General features: G+C 51.1%; 2 protein-coding genes across 3 annotated transcripts; one reads left to right on the top strand and one right to left on the bottom strand.

Annotated features, from left to right (window-relative positions):
- Positions 1-544: 544 nt before the first annotated feature.
- Positions 545-6416, top strand: TMEM88 (transmembrane protein 88). The gene is made up of 2 exons (XM_035135815.3): positions 545-1097; positions 5195-6416. The coding sequence occupies exons 1-2, from the start codon at positions 822-824 to the stop codon at positions 5459-5461; spliced, it is 543 nt and encodes a 180-aa protein (XP_034991706.2). The 5' UTR covers positions 545-821; the 3' UTR covers positions 5462-6416.
- Positions 6417-10462: 4046 nt separating this feature from the next.
- NAA38 (N-alpha-acetyltransferase 38, NatC auxiliary subunit) lies at positions 10463-14193 on the bottom strand. Of its 2 annotated transcripts, XM_035135630.2 has the most exons (4): positions 14095-14193; positions 12230-12367; positions 11386-11569; positions 10463-10884 (listed from the first exon to the last, which is right to left on the bottom strand). In XM_035135630.2, the coding sequence occupies exons 2-4, from the start codon at positions 12230-12232 to the stop codon at positions 10736-10738; spliced, it is 336 nt and encodes a 111-aa protein (XP_034991521.1). In that variant the 5' UTR covers positions 12233-12367; positions 14095-14193; the 3' UTR covers positions 10463-10735. The 2 variants fall into 2 exon arrangements, with proteins under 2 accessions (XP_034991521.1, XP_034991518.1); XM_035135627.3 differs by lacking the exon at positions 12230-12367.
- Positions 14194-14198: the final 5 nt, after the last annotated feature.

Below are 14198 nucleotides of genomic sequence, written 5' to 3'. Positions count from 1 at the left end.
TTTGCGGAGGAGAGGGCTATTGATGGCTACTCTCTGCATCCTCAATTGGTGGACATTGTTTTTCTTCAGTACGGCTCCTGCGGCAAACCAATGGTGCCCTCTCGCTCTGGGCACCAAGGTGCCACGAACCAGCATCCCAATGCCCCACGGAACTTTCTCCTGCAAAAGCCCCTCTTAAGACAAAACAGGAAGGCCACAGCTCTTGCACAGCGCCTTTTCATTTCAAAGGTGCTTGTGCAGGAGATGGGCTTTGCGTTGCTGCCTCCCATCCCTGGGTCAAATCTGCCTTTTTATTGGCATCCCCCACCGTCTTGGCTGTGTTTACGATTTGTGCATCAAATCTTTCCCCCCCCTCCTTTTACAAGCATGGTCTGGGCCTGGGACTTAGCAGGCATGGACCACAAAGGGGGGGGGAGGCATATATGGGGGTGGGTGGATCTCTGGAAAGAGAAACATCCCAGGAATTTGAGCCCAGGGAGACCCCTTCCCCCCCTCCCCACCCTCTGGGAATGGTGCAACAAGCCAAGCATCCCTTGGTTGGACCAGTTTGGGAGGTGGTTGGGGTGGAGGGAGCTGGTGGTGGCTTGTGCTTGATGGGCACTTGCCTGTGTGTGTGTGTGTGTGTGTGTGTGTGTGTGTGTGTGTGTCTGCATTCCTACGTTATCCAGGAGAGGTGGAGGCTGGCCTGGCAGCTGAAAAGGGGGTGGAGATGGATGGGGGACGCCTATAAAGGATGCAAAATAATTTGTTGAGTCGAGCGGCAAGGCAGGAGCGTCTCTGCTTGGAACGGCGTTGCAAGAGTTAGGGACCCGCAGCCTGAGATGATGGGCCTGGACACTTGCTCGCAGAAAGCCGTGTCAGGGTCCCTGGAGCACGAGAGCGGGGCGGGGGTCTCCCCGCTGCCGCCCCCTCCCTATGGCGGGGAGGGGGCCTTGGAGCTGCGGGGGTCTCTGGACTGCTGGGCATGTGCCGTGCTAGTCACCGTCCAGAACCTGCTGGTCGGGAGCCTCAACGTCCTCTTCGTGGGGGTCATATTTGGGCTGATCCTGCTCCCGGCTGGGGTGCTGCTGGGGTTCGGGTTCCTGTGCCATTCCAAGGTAGGTGGTCCTTGTTTTACTGTGGCACCCCCCCTCCCACCGATATCCCACAGCACCTTTGGGGACCTTTGCAAATCAGGACCAGGCAGGGAGCTGTGGGTCGGAAATGAGGACGTTGGCAGGACCGAACTGGAGTGTAAACTATGTAACCCCCCCAAAAAATACTCTTCAAAATAATAGCCTGGGGGGGGGTGAGAGAATGAGGCTTTGCGTAGTAGATGTGGGGGCTTTTTTCCAGGGTTGGGGTGAAGGCCAGTCTGGACAGAGGTGCCTTTCTCAGGACACAATTTGGGTTGTAGCTTACTCCAGGCCGTATTTTTCAATGGGCAAACACAGCCCTGGAGCATTGGGTGGCAGCGGCAGGGGGGGGGGTGTTATGCCCTCTGCACAAGCTCTCAGGTACTCTTCCTCGCGCACATCCCAAACAACCCCCCAACCAGACCTAGGGGAGAGAGACTTCCAGGCCAGATCTGTAATCTTTTGTTCTTAATTCCATTCCAAACTTAAAAGTTTCAGAGCATAGGCTTAACTGCAAAGGCTTGTAGTCTTCCGCAGTGTTTCCAGCTCCTGGGCTTGTGAAATCCTGGCAAAATGTTCTCGGCGTGACCTCGGGTGGAAAAAGCAACACTTTTTGCAGCTCCAAAGCAGGTTTGCCGCATCCTGAATACTCTTTCCTTCCCTCCTCCCTGCAGTTAGGAATTGTGCTAAAACTGAACGGGGCTTGACCTTCTTTATCCTGGCTAAGAATTTTTTTTCCAAGAAAGGCTCCACCTGAATGCTGACAGACCCACTGCCAACTGTCCTTGCTAGCTGGAGCTGATGGGACCTGGAGCCCAGCAGTCTGGGGGGCTCCACGTCCCCCCTCCCCACTTCTGCTCTGCCTGCTTCCAGAGTTGGTGGTCAACTCTTCTCCCCATTTTGCTTCAGTTCTCTTCCCCGACTTGCCACTGGCCCAAAGTCTGTTGGTTAACTTCTTTCCTTACTCTAGATTGTGTGTTGCTGCAGGGACCCATTTTACAGATCGGGAATACTGAGGCTCGGAGAGAGAGGTGACTTGCCCGCAGTCACAGGCACAAGCCTCTCTGCTCCACCTTCTCCATGGAGCTCAATGGGCCAGAGTGGCCAAGCTGAATTTAGGAACCGGTCTCTTACGGGGCAGAGATTCCCTCTTCCATTTCCAACCATCCCTGCTGGGTTTCCACATTTTTACATTTGTAAGATCTTTGCCAACATCTTTTCTAGATTTCAGGAAAGATCTCCTTCATGCCTATGTGCATGGCACATAAAACGCATCTGCCCTTTGTAAAAAGATAAAAGGCCTGGAATTTGGTCTGCCTTTCCAGAGGCAGGGACCAGGCTTCCTTCACCCGCCCCAGGACTGGCCTGGCAGATGCATGAGCTCCGGGGTGGTCTTCCCTAAGGGAGCATTTAGGGGGGGGGAGGCAACACTGGAATGCTTTTGGATTAAACCTCTCTCGTGGTGGGCTTTGGGAGATTGCAGGGGGATATCCTCTTTCCAGTCTCCTGGAACGTGTCATGTGGCTCTGCTCATTTCCAGCGCTGCAGGGTTTTTTTATTTTTATTTTTTTGCCCTGGAGATTGCCTTTTTGCCCAAGATATGTGTGGCACATCTGAGAGGGAGCAGCGCACGCTCCTCACTTACAAAACACACACACACACACACACACCAAGGTGTTTCGTAGTCCCCGAAGCCGCCCTAGTTCCCTTGAGGCAGAAGCTAAATGGGCACGCCGTGCATTTAGAACACATTGCTATTATTTATTAAATTTGCTTAGTCGCTTTATCTTGCAACCCGAGGGACTTGGACTTACACACACACACACACACACACACACACACACACACACACACACACACACGGTTCCTGGGAACTAGTTTGCTAAGGGTGCTGGGAATTGAAGTTCTGCGAGAGATAAACTACAGTTCCCTTCCCAGGATTATTTGGATGGGAATAACGGACCCAGGAGGCGCTGTGGGTTAAACCACTGAGCCTAGGGCTTGCTGATCAGAAGGTCGGCGGTTCGAATCCCCGCGACGGGGTGAGCTCCCGTTGCTCGGTCCCAGCTCCTGCCCACCTAGCAGTTCGAAAGCACATCAAAGTGCAAGTAGATAAATGGGGACCGCTCCGGCAGGAAGGTAAACGGGGTTTCCGTGCGCTGCTCTGGTTCGCCAGAAGAAGCTTTGTCATGCTGGCCACATGACCCGGAAGCTGTCTGCGGACAAACACTGGCTCCCTCGGCCTATAGAGCGAGATGAGCGCCGCAACGCCAGAGTCGGACACGACTGGACCTGATGGTCAGGGGCCCCTTTAACGTGCTAATAGTGTGTTGGTAGCCTGATAACCCAGTTGCCCGAAGTGCTTGCCTTGCCCCCCTCAGGGCAGAGTCAGCCCTACCTCAAATTGGGTGGCCTGCCCAAGGGCTGGGAGACACATTCAGCTTAAAAGTTCCTTCATGGGGGGAGGGGGGGAGAGGAAATTCAATTAAAACACTCCACTATTAAAAACATCTAGCACCTCGGTGTAAAAAGGATCTCAGCCAGCCATGCTTAGCTCATTTTTGGCTTGCAAAGTGTTTTTATAAATTCGATTGCTTCGCTTGCCCAGCCTCTACCACCTCGGGACTCTACCACCTCGCTCTGCTGCCCACCTCGGCCAGGAGGTGCTTGCATGCCCAAACTGGCCCACACAGGGACCCGAGTGTGACCAGGAGAGCAGTCTAACCCTCCAGCTGGTGAGCTCAGCATCCACCCCCCCCACCCCAAATGAAAGAAGTGGTCAATAGGGAGGGAGGCGAGGATTCAGTGGGGCTCTGGGTCCAGACGTCCCGCTCTGTTTGCCGTGACAAAAACCAGATGCCAGGGTCAGGGCCTTTGATAACCTTGTGGGGGCTGAGATGCACATTCCAGGCATGGATGTGTGGGTCTCCGTAGCCCACCCTGAAATTTGGGGAGGGGGCTGGTTGTTCAGAAAGAAGCCAGCTCCCTTTCCCTCATCTCTGCCCCCCTCTATCCTCCTCCAGGCTTCTCGGGGGCATCTGGTTGGCCACTGTGAGATCAGGACGCTGGATGAGACAGGCCTTTGGCCTGATCCTGCAAATGTAGGCAGCATGGGTTGGTGTGAACAGTGGCCCTCCCAGCTTGCTCATGCAGGGTCTTCGTTTTGCTGCTGTTTAGTCGTGTCCGACTCTTCGTGACGCCATGGACCAGAGCACGCCAGGCACTCCTGTTTTCCACTGCCTCCCGCAGTTTGGTCAAACTCATGTTGGTGGCTTCGAGGACACTGTCCAACCATCTCGTCCTCTGTCATCCCCTTCTCCTTGTGCCGTCCATCTTTCCCAACATCAGGGTCTTTTCCAGGGAGTCTTCTCTTCTCATGAGGTGGCCAAAGTATTGGAGCCTCAGCTTCACGATCTGTCCTTCCAGTGAGCACTCAGGGCTGATTTCCTTCAGAATGGATTGGTTTGATCTTCTTGCAGTCCATGGGACTCTCAAGAGTCTCCTCCAGCACCATAATTCAAAAGCATCAATTCTTCGGCGATCAGCCTTCTTTATGGTCCAGCTCTCACTTCCATACACCACTACTGGGAAAACCATAGCTCTAACTATACGGACCTTTGCTGGCAAGGTGATGTCTCTGCTTTTTAAGATGCTGTCTAGGTTTGTCATTGCTTTTCTCCCCAAAAGCAGGCGTCTTTTAATTTCGCGACTGCTTCGTGTCTTCGTTTTATGGGGTAGTAAATCCACTTCCTTCCCCCCTGTTTTCACCACCATTCCTCCAGCCCCACCTGGCTTTTATGGTCAGATTTGGAAGAGATGCCCTCTTTTGCTTGTATCACAGCATCCTTGGTTGGCAACTACGGAGGTTTGTGACCTCCTCCATCAAGCATGCCCACACCCTGGACCGCAGGAGGGAGAGAATGCCCTTCAGGTCCCGCTGAAGAGTTTCGCCACAAGCATCCGGTCAGCCACTGTGAGAACAGGCTGCTGACCAGATGGGCCACAGCCCTGATTCCAGCAAGCTTCTTCTGATGGCCTCTGACCCCTAACCTGTGCTTTCTCTCCCTCTCTCCCTGCAGTTCTTACACACCCAGGAGCCTTACTGCACGACCCACCTGAACGACGCTTCCTCTGTGGCGCTCCTGGTGGTGGGCTTCACCCTTCTGGTGCCCCTCCTGGTCTTGGCGCTGGCTGCCTACTGCCGCCTGGCCCGCAGGCTCCAGCTGGGCTACTGCCTTGTCCCCTACAGCAAGGCCGTCTACAAGAACCTGCCTGCGTCCCATTACCACAGCTCCGGCTGCTGCTGCAGCCAGGATTTCGAGCCAGTGGAGAAAGTCTGGGTTTGAGGGGGGAGGGGGCGGTTTTTGGGACTGGGAGTGGGTGGGATTGGGTGGGGAGGGCACAGGTCATCAACAGCAAGATCCGGATACACAAGCTTGAGGGAACGCGCTTGTCTCAGCCCAGCAGCAAAAGTGGGATACGTCGCTGCAGTGAGATGTGCAATGGGGCATCAGGCTCTCACCGAGCACAGGACTGTTGCAAATGGAGAGGTGCAAAATCCCATCAGAGGCAAGGCTGTCGTTCCTGCATTGCAGCGGGGTGGACTAGGGCACTCTTGGGGGTCCCTTTCCAACACACCCGCAGAGAATTTGTAACATGGTTCATCTCTCCAGCTGCTGACGAGGAAAAACTGACAATTCACCCTGGAGTTGAAGGACTTTGCGATGGTGTGTTGGGGTGGAGTAGAGGTCCTCGGTTTCACTTCTTCCCTCAGCTGCCCTTCAGTTCACACAAACAGGGCTGCTGGGGAATTGAAGGCCCATTGCAGAGTTTCCTACAGAGCGGGGAGAGCTCCACAAGCAAAACTTTGCATTAAAAAAAATAAGGAATTAGCCCTTTCTATATACGAAAGGGTTCTCCTACACAAAGGGGTGGGTGGGAAGAGGCAAGAACAGCTCTAGCAAGTAGTTTATTTAACCCATGGAACTCTCTGCTACTTGGGACATGTTTGCCTTTGGATTTCTGTGGTTGGACAAATGGGTGAAGATGGAAGCCTGTAGATGTCCCCAGGAATAATTTTTGCAGCAGTATCAGGATACGAGTTCCAGAAAGGTTAGGGGTCCTACTGCCCTCTCCCCCCCCCTCTCTCTCTCACACACAAAGCCACAGCCACCTTGAGCTCTTGCCAAGTCACATATAAGCACGCTGTTCAATCGACACATTTATTGCGGGCGGGAATTATTCGGGCGAAACTCATTTGTACAGTTTTGTCAATATGCAGACTACAACTTTGATACAAAACTTTGAGTGGTTGTGTCTATTATTATGGCTGGGGTGGGCTCTAACTTTCCTTGCACTTGGATGGTGGGTGGGGCTGGGGACAAATTCACTGTGTGGAGGGGTACGTCAACTCATAGAAAATGACTTGTTCTGAAGGAGCTCGGGATATAGCCATATTTCCGTCCCCTCCATCTAACCAGGCTCATGATGTAGATTTAGGCAAGGATATTATTTGCAGCTGAACTTCCTTGATGGCTAAATCTACATTCGTGCTTTCAGACATGGGGTTGTCGCTTACTGGAAAAGACAAAGCAGTTTGCATGAGCCGTTTTTCTTTCGGGGAAGTCACACCCAGTACACAAGGTGTAGGGAGAGGCACTTGAACCGTCTCACGGCAGAAACGGACCTTCCCATCACGCTTGCGTTTGCAGCGCCTTAAGTCACAAGGCGTAGCCAAGCGCCGTTTTGCTCAGCCCCCCCCCCTTTCTCACCAACAGAGCGGGAGAGAAAAACCAGCCCTGTTTCCCCACTTGCCCACTTTTTTCTTCCGGCAAGTTGTGAATTGAAATGAGAGACAGCAGGCATCTGGGGGGAAACTTTTTAGTTTAGAGAAAAGATTCCCTGCCCCCCCCCAACCTAGATGGCTTTGAAAGAGGATTGGGCAAATTCATAGACTGTCCCACGTATGGTGCAGCAGGTGAAACACGGAGCTGACTCCCATCGAAAAACTCCACACCCCCCCAAAAAAGATACCCAAGGTAAATCTTGCAGGCCTGAAATCTACCCACCCCTTTCCTCCACCACTGCCAATATCCATGTTGGGCTCCTGTTCCCATCACCAACCCTGATAGCTGGCCATGCAGGCTCGGCCGGATGGGATTTTGGAGTCCAGAAACACCTGGAGGAAACCAGGATCCCATTCCTACTTTATATATTTATTGCATTTATATAATAATTTATTATTCCTACCCCGCCCATCTGGCTGTGTTTCCCCAGCCACTCTGGGCGGCTTCCAACAGAACATTAAAAGCTTCCCTGAACAGGGCTGCCTTCAGATGTCTTCTAAAAGTCTGGTAGCTGTTTTTCTCTTTGACATCTGATGGGAGGGCGTTCCACAGGGCGGGTGCCACTACCGAGAAGGCCCTCTGCCTGGTTCCCTGTAACTTGGCTTCTCGCAACGAGGGAACTGCCAGAAGGCCCTTGGCACTGGACCTCCGTGTCCGGGCAGAACGATGGGGGAGGAGACGCTCCTTCAGGTATACTGGACCGAGGCCGTTTAGGGCTTTAAAGGTCAGCACCAACACTTTGAATCGTGCTCGGGAACGTACTGGGAGCCAATGTGCCCCACCTTTTGGGTGTATGGGGTGTTAGGGGAGGAGGGGTACGTCTGGTGGGGGACATGTCCCCCTCCTTCTGTGGTGGTCTGTTCACCTCTGGTCCCCACCATGCACCTGTGGCTCCTAGAAGCTGTCAGCGTGCAACAGCCGCCACACCCTGGGAACGGCTTCCACTGGCTGGCTAAACCAGGTGAGGGGAGCCGAGGGATCTCCAACCCTCAGGGAGTTATGGACTTCCTCTGCATGTGAAGGCAGGCTCTGGTGGTTTCTGTACCTGCTGTAGAGGGAAGTGAGGAGCAGATGGGGCCCGTCCACCTGGGAAGGTAGCTCATCTAGGAGAAGGGAAACTCTGATCCTAAACCTCCGCTGCCTTGTGCCCAAGGAAGTCCTTTCAGTGCTGCTGGTGAAGCAGTTTGTCTTCACCCCTGGAGGTGCTCTCCATTCTCTCTCGAGACAGACGGATGCCAATGTTTACATTGGCATCCGGTCACCTAGGCCGTTTCAGCGGGGATGGAGTAACCGGTGGCACTCTGGGTGTCATTGAGACGCCATACAGTTCGAGCCAGCAAGGCCAACAGTTAGGAAGGACGGGTGTTGCAGGCCCACAAGATCCCTAGCTTTCTTCCGTATAGAATGAAGGTTGAAATTGGGCATTCGCACCCATGCCTGTTTTAACCCACGAGCATCCACCATTCCGTGGAGTTGAGACCAGGATGGTGGACTTTGAATTATGGTGACCTGGGTTCAGCTGAGATGGTCACTCTGGGACAACTGGTCCCCCCCCTCCCCAGCTTTTCTTTTCCTCCTCCATGAAATGACATCAATTGCAACTTATTGACGGATAATGGCTGCAAAGAGTGTTCGCTCGTTGAAAAGGCTGCCAGGAGCACAGGCACACCCCTAGGACAGCATAACCTTGGTCACAAACACCTGATTCTCTGCCGAAGCACCTGTGCCACGAGACAGAAATCCCAACAAGTGAAGCTTGGGAAAACTGCCCTGGCTGAACTTCCGCCTGTTGCGCAGCTACCAGAGGGACATGGACAACCTGCAGAAAGGTTATCACTCTTGCCGTGGGGCTGGAGAGGGGAATATCCTGTTCCAGGACAGGATAAGGAAGAGCGGAGTCAGCCCTGGGCGCCAAGAGTCTCTTATGGAAACTCTGCGTTCTGGGGGAGGAAGGAACCTCGGATAAGATAACACGGCTGCTGGCGTGTACAAGCTCCCCATTGTGATGTGGGAGCAAAGAGGAGCCAAAGAAGACAAGACCCCGGTCTATCTATAGATACTGTTTCCTGCACAGCTTTGCAGCTGATGGAACAGCCGCACAGGTCAGCTTGGGAGCAAATCCTGTTGCTTCTTCCCAGAGAACTGGTGTCAGCCGCTGAGATCAAGATAGCACCTTTTCAGACCCAGCTGGTAAATTCAACGCCCCTGTTGCCAGCAGAACGGGTTCTGCAGTCCACCCCACAAACGAATGCAGTCTCGACGGCTGAGCTCCGCCTGCAGCGACGGTGCTATTCCTGTTTCTAGCCCTCATGGTTTGAAAGAATATTGGCGGCGTGTGGGGTGGAGAATACATACAAGAAATTTTCAGAAGCTGAAGGCAGAGTTCAGTTGCCAAGGGCTAGTGGATTCAGTGCTCTATCACCCTGGCGTCTAACAAAGGCAGAATCTTGCAAATAAGTCATGCAAGTTACAAAAGGCTTTTTTCCCCTTGTTCAAATGGTGTTTTTTTAAAACAACAACAAAGAAATAACCATGGCTGCTATTATTCGACAGCCCTCTTGAAAATGAGCTTATAGCAGCTGAAATGCACTTTTCCTAGGGACTTCTTTGTAAAATTTAATGTTCTATTTGTTGCCATTTTGGGGTGGGCTTTGCCCCTGCTGTTCACTACACTGGTGAGTTCTGTGCTTTTGCTTTCAAAGTGGTGGTGGTGAAACCCCATACCTAGGCACTGTATGTAAGCTGGTAAGCAGTGGTACCTCAACTTACGAACGACTTGACAACCGAATTTTGCAACTTACAAAAGGGGCAAATGGCTGCACGCTTACGAATTTCTCAACATCCGAACGGAAACCGCGGCAGGTTTAGATAGGGTTTTTTCGACTTACGAATTTTTCCGTTTCCAATGCATTCCTATGGGAAATCACGTTCCCAATGGCGCTTTTCGACTTACGGATTTTTCGACCTACGAAGGTGCCTTCGGAACAGATTAAATTCGTAAGCCGAGGCACCGCTGTATTTTGAAATCTCATTGGAGCCTCTGCTAGTTTTCCATGTTGAGATGAAAATACGTGATGGGCATCTGTTCCTGTGCTGCTTAAGCTCTCTCCCCCTGCTCCCACATTGCAAATCAGAGAACTGTAGAGTTGGAAGAGAAAGAAGATTCCACCTAAACATTAATTAGGAAGAACTTCCTGACAGTAAGAGCTGTTTGGCAGTGGAATTTGCTGCCAAGGAGTGTGGTGGAGTCTCCTTCTTTGGAGGTCTTTCAGCAGAGGCTTGACAGGCATATGTCAAGAATGCTTTGATGGTGTTTCCTGCTTGGCAGGGGGTTGGACTGGATGGCCCTTGCGGTCTCTTCCAACTCTACGATTCTATCATCATCAGTGGGGATGACCGAACAAAACTTCCCAGGATTCAGCAGGCCATAGAGGTAGCAGCCAAGGTCTTCACATGGCCCACCCAACGTCCAAGCGTTACAAGAAAACAAACCCACAATAATTCAGAACAGCAATGGGATTCTTTTCCAGATTTAGCAAACATTTGACAAACGCAAACATGAAGTCCACCCCTTTCCAAGTCCTGGAGAAGGGGGCGTGTCCTGTTCCACGGTGCATGCACTGGTCCAGTCCAGCTTTGGCAGGAAAGCTTCCTTCCCTGGCAACGGCCTAGGGAAAACCGGGGTCTAGCCGGGAAGGGAGGAGAAACGTCTCTTGCCCTGCAGCAAACTGGGGCCTGTGTCCCTTCCCCGCATTCCCCACCCCCTCAGTTTGGTCAAACGTTGGAGGCCTGCTGCCCTCTGCCGGTGCATCGGAGGTACTGCAAGGAGGCCAGGCTCTCCAGCTCCACCTCGATGGAGACAATGTGATGTCCTGGAACCATGGCCAGACCCAAGACTCTGGGCTCTCCGGCGGAGAAGGAGTCTGCAGAGCAAAGGAGGGAGAGGGTGAGAAGGAGGGTCCCGTCTGCTCCTAATCCAGCCTTGGGCCCTCCAGAGGTTTGGGGCTGCAGCTCCCAAGGTGCTGGCTGGCACCGATGGGAGTTGTAGTTCCAAGCGCCTGGAGGGCCCCAGGTTGGCAAAGGCTGTCCTCATCTCCCTGGCGCTTATAAAGGCTCCCTCCAAAGAACACAGGGGCTTCCATCCCCCAGGCACACGCCCCTCTCCCCTTCAAGAACCCCCTTGAAATTCTGTCTCGCCAGGAGAGCGGCTAAGCCCCACCAACCCTCTCTTGCCCCCAGCCTAATTCTTCGCTATTAGTACTTAAATCTTTTTTTTCTGTTTCACTCCGCTATTGCATCAGTTTTTCCTCAATAGCCACAATCCGTTTACAAGCAAAAACATGTGGAAAGCATTAAACAGGAAATGAATAAACAAAGAAAGAGAGATGGTGGAACGACGGTGGAGACCCCAGGTGAGCACTAACCTGTGGGCTTGAGATACTCCTGGGCGGAGCCAAGAATCACATTGCAGTCTCGGTCCGTGCACAGGAAGCAGCCCACGAGGGTCCGCCCATCTGTCATTCGGATGCGCATGCTCTTGTTGAGGAGGTTCTCCAGCTTCCGGCGGGCATGTAGGTAGGGCGTGTCAGCTTTTTCCTCACCTGAGTCCTGGCAGAAACGTTCAAAGGATTAGTCTTCGCAGGCCAGAGGGATCTTTCCCTAATACTTCATAGGAAGAAATGCATTGGGGGTACCTTTCCCTCCCACTCCCATGTCCTGCTTTTTCACTTTCCAGAGAGAGACCAAGCCTCTAGTCCTCATGGTGGCATATGGGCAATGCCTGGGGAAGTCTTTCTTGGGTAGGCTCTAGAATGCAAATTTGTGGTGGTGGTGTTTTAATATCTCAGGATCTGTTCATGCCCTGTGGTGGAGGTTCATCTACACAGGGCTTTTAAATTAGCTATAAGAGGGCCTTTGCTATAAGAGGCTCCTTCCGGATTTTGGAGCTCCCTCTTTTGGATTTTGGACCAGCTCCCTCTTTGCTACGTGAAGATCATTTTATTCCAACAGGCTTTTGGGGAACTGTTTTTTAAGGAAAGAGCTTTTAATAGTGCTGTGCTGTTTTTACTATGTGAATTTTAATGAACCTTTAAAATATTGTCTTGATTCTATTATAGTTTAATTACTTTTAAAACACTGTCATTGTTTCTAGCTTTTCATATTTTATCCTTGTGGTCTTAATTTTTGTAAGCTGCCTTGAGTCTAGGTCTGGGGGAGAAAGCTGGATCGTTATTATTATTGTTGTTGCTATTGTTATTATTGCATTACCATTTCCTTCTTATCCCCGGCTTACATCATTGACAGTCAAGTGTGTTAATATTGCACCAGTTACCTAGAATGGTAACTCAGCTGAGAAGTGATAGAGGCGGTGTTAGAATTTTCATGAAACAGGTGTCATGTTCACTCCTATGAACAACAAACAATTTGCTTATTTTATTTGCCAACAAAACACACACACAGCAATTTATGTAGAGCCTTAATAATAATAATAATAATAATAATAATAATAATTTATTATTTATACCCCGCCCATCTGGCCGGGTTCCCCCAGCCACTCTGGGCGGCTTCCAACAAAACATTAAAATACAGAAATCCATCAAACATTAAAGGCTTCTCTGAGCAGGGCTGCCTTGAGATGCCTTCTAAAGGTCTGGTAATTGTTATTCTCTTTGACCTCTGGTGGGAGGGCATTCCACAGGGTGGGTGCCACTACCGAGAAGGCCCTCTGCCTGGTTCCCTGTAACTTGGCTTCTCGTAGCGAGGGAACCGCCAGAAGGCCCTCGGCGCTAGATCTCAGTGTCCGGGCAGAACGATGGGGGAGGAGACGCTCCTTCAGGTATACTGGACCGAGGCCTTAACCTGTTCGCTCACCCTCTATCTAGTGTTTGATGGAGATGCTTCTTTCGTGGTCTCTGCTCACAAAGCTACATATTGTGGATTAGTTGCCAACCAAGAATATTTTATTATAAGTTCCTTTCACTATTCACAATCAATAAGATTTGTTACAGAGTAGAAAAGAGGGCATCTTCTCCAAATCCAACCATAAAAGATTTACAAAACAGTTGAGAGGGTACTGATGAAAACCAAAAAAGGGTTCACTCCAGAACAGGAAAACTGTGTGAGCAGCCGGCAGGGCCAATGTTCAAGCCAACAAAGGCTACCCACATTCATAAGAACATAAGGAGAGAATGCTGGATCAGGCCAGTGGCCCATCTATAGGTGAAACTCGGAAAATTAGAATATCATTGAAAAGTGCATTTATTTCAGTAACACAACTTAAAAGGGGAAACCAATATATGAGATAGATGCATGACATGCAAAGCAAGTTATGTCAAGCCTTTATTTGTAGTTAGGCGGGTCAATTACCGGTATAAATGGAATGTAATTAATGAAACGTAATAGCGATGTTTATTTTTGTTTATTTTTGTATAATTGTAACTATTTGTTTTATTACTGTAGAATTTCCAAAAGAAAACATTTGTAAAAATAAAAATAAAAATAATAAGTTGCGTTACTGAAATAAATGCACTTTTCGACGATATTCTAATTTCCCGAGTTTCACCTGTAGTCCAGCATCCTGTTCTCAACCAGATGCCCCCGAGGGAAATTAGGATGCAATATTCGAGCTCAAGAGCCACTCATAATAAATACATATTATCCTTCCACCCCGACGGTAACCAGTGGCCTCTCCCCCCCCCCCAATTTTGATTTATTTGCCTGACCCCCTCTTCATTTAATCCCCACAAGAGCCTTGTGAGGTAGGGCGGGCCGAGAGGCGGACCTTGAGCTGCATGGAGGAAAATGTGGCATAAAATTGCAATGAAATACATACATAAAAATGGCCACCTAGTGAGGGGGGATTTGAACCCTGGTCCCTCCCATCTCCTATCGCCCGCCACAAAGAAAACACTTAACCACCGCACCATACTAGGCCCTTCCAGCCTAAATTTGTTATTTTGGGGGGTGTCTTATTATACCCCAACTCCCAATTACTCCCTTCCCATCCCATCCCATGTACAGTACTCACTCTTTCTATCCCCAGGGTGCCTCCTTCTCCTCCCCTGTTTAAACACCCACCCCATTATGTCCTCCCCCTTTCTCCTATCTGTAGGCCTCCCCCCTGGGCTCCTCACCCCAGGACTAGGACTGTTTCCGCAGCCATTCTCCTCTCCCCTCTGCTGCTGCAACGGCTCTGGAAGAGCAGTGGCCGCCATCTTGACCCTCCCGCCGGCAGAGG

This window comes from Zootoca vivipara, chromosome 12 (genome assembly GCF_965207765.1).
Source record: "Zootoca vivipara chromosome 12, rZooViv2.hap1.1, whole genome shotgun sequence".
NCBI lineage: Eukaryota > Metazoa > Chordata > Lepidosauria > Squamata > Lacertidae > Zootoca > Zootoca vivipara.
This window is presented reverse-complemented; position numbering and strand designations above follow the sequence as displayed.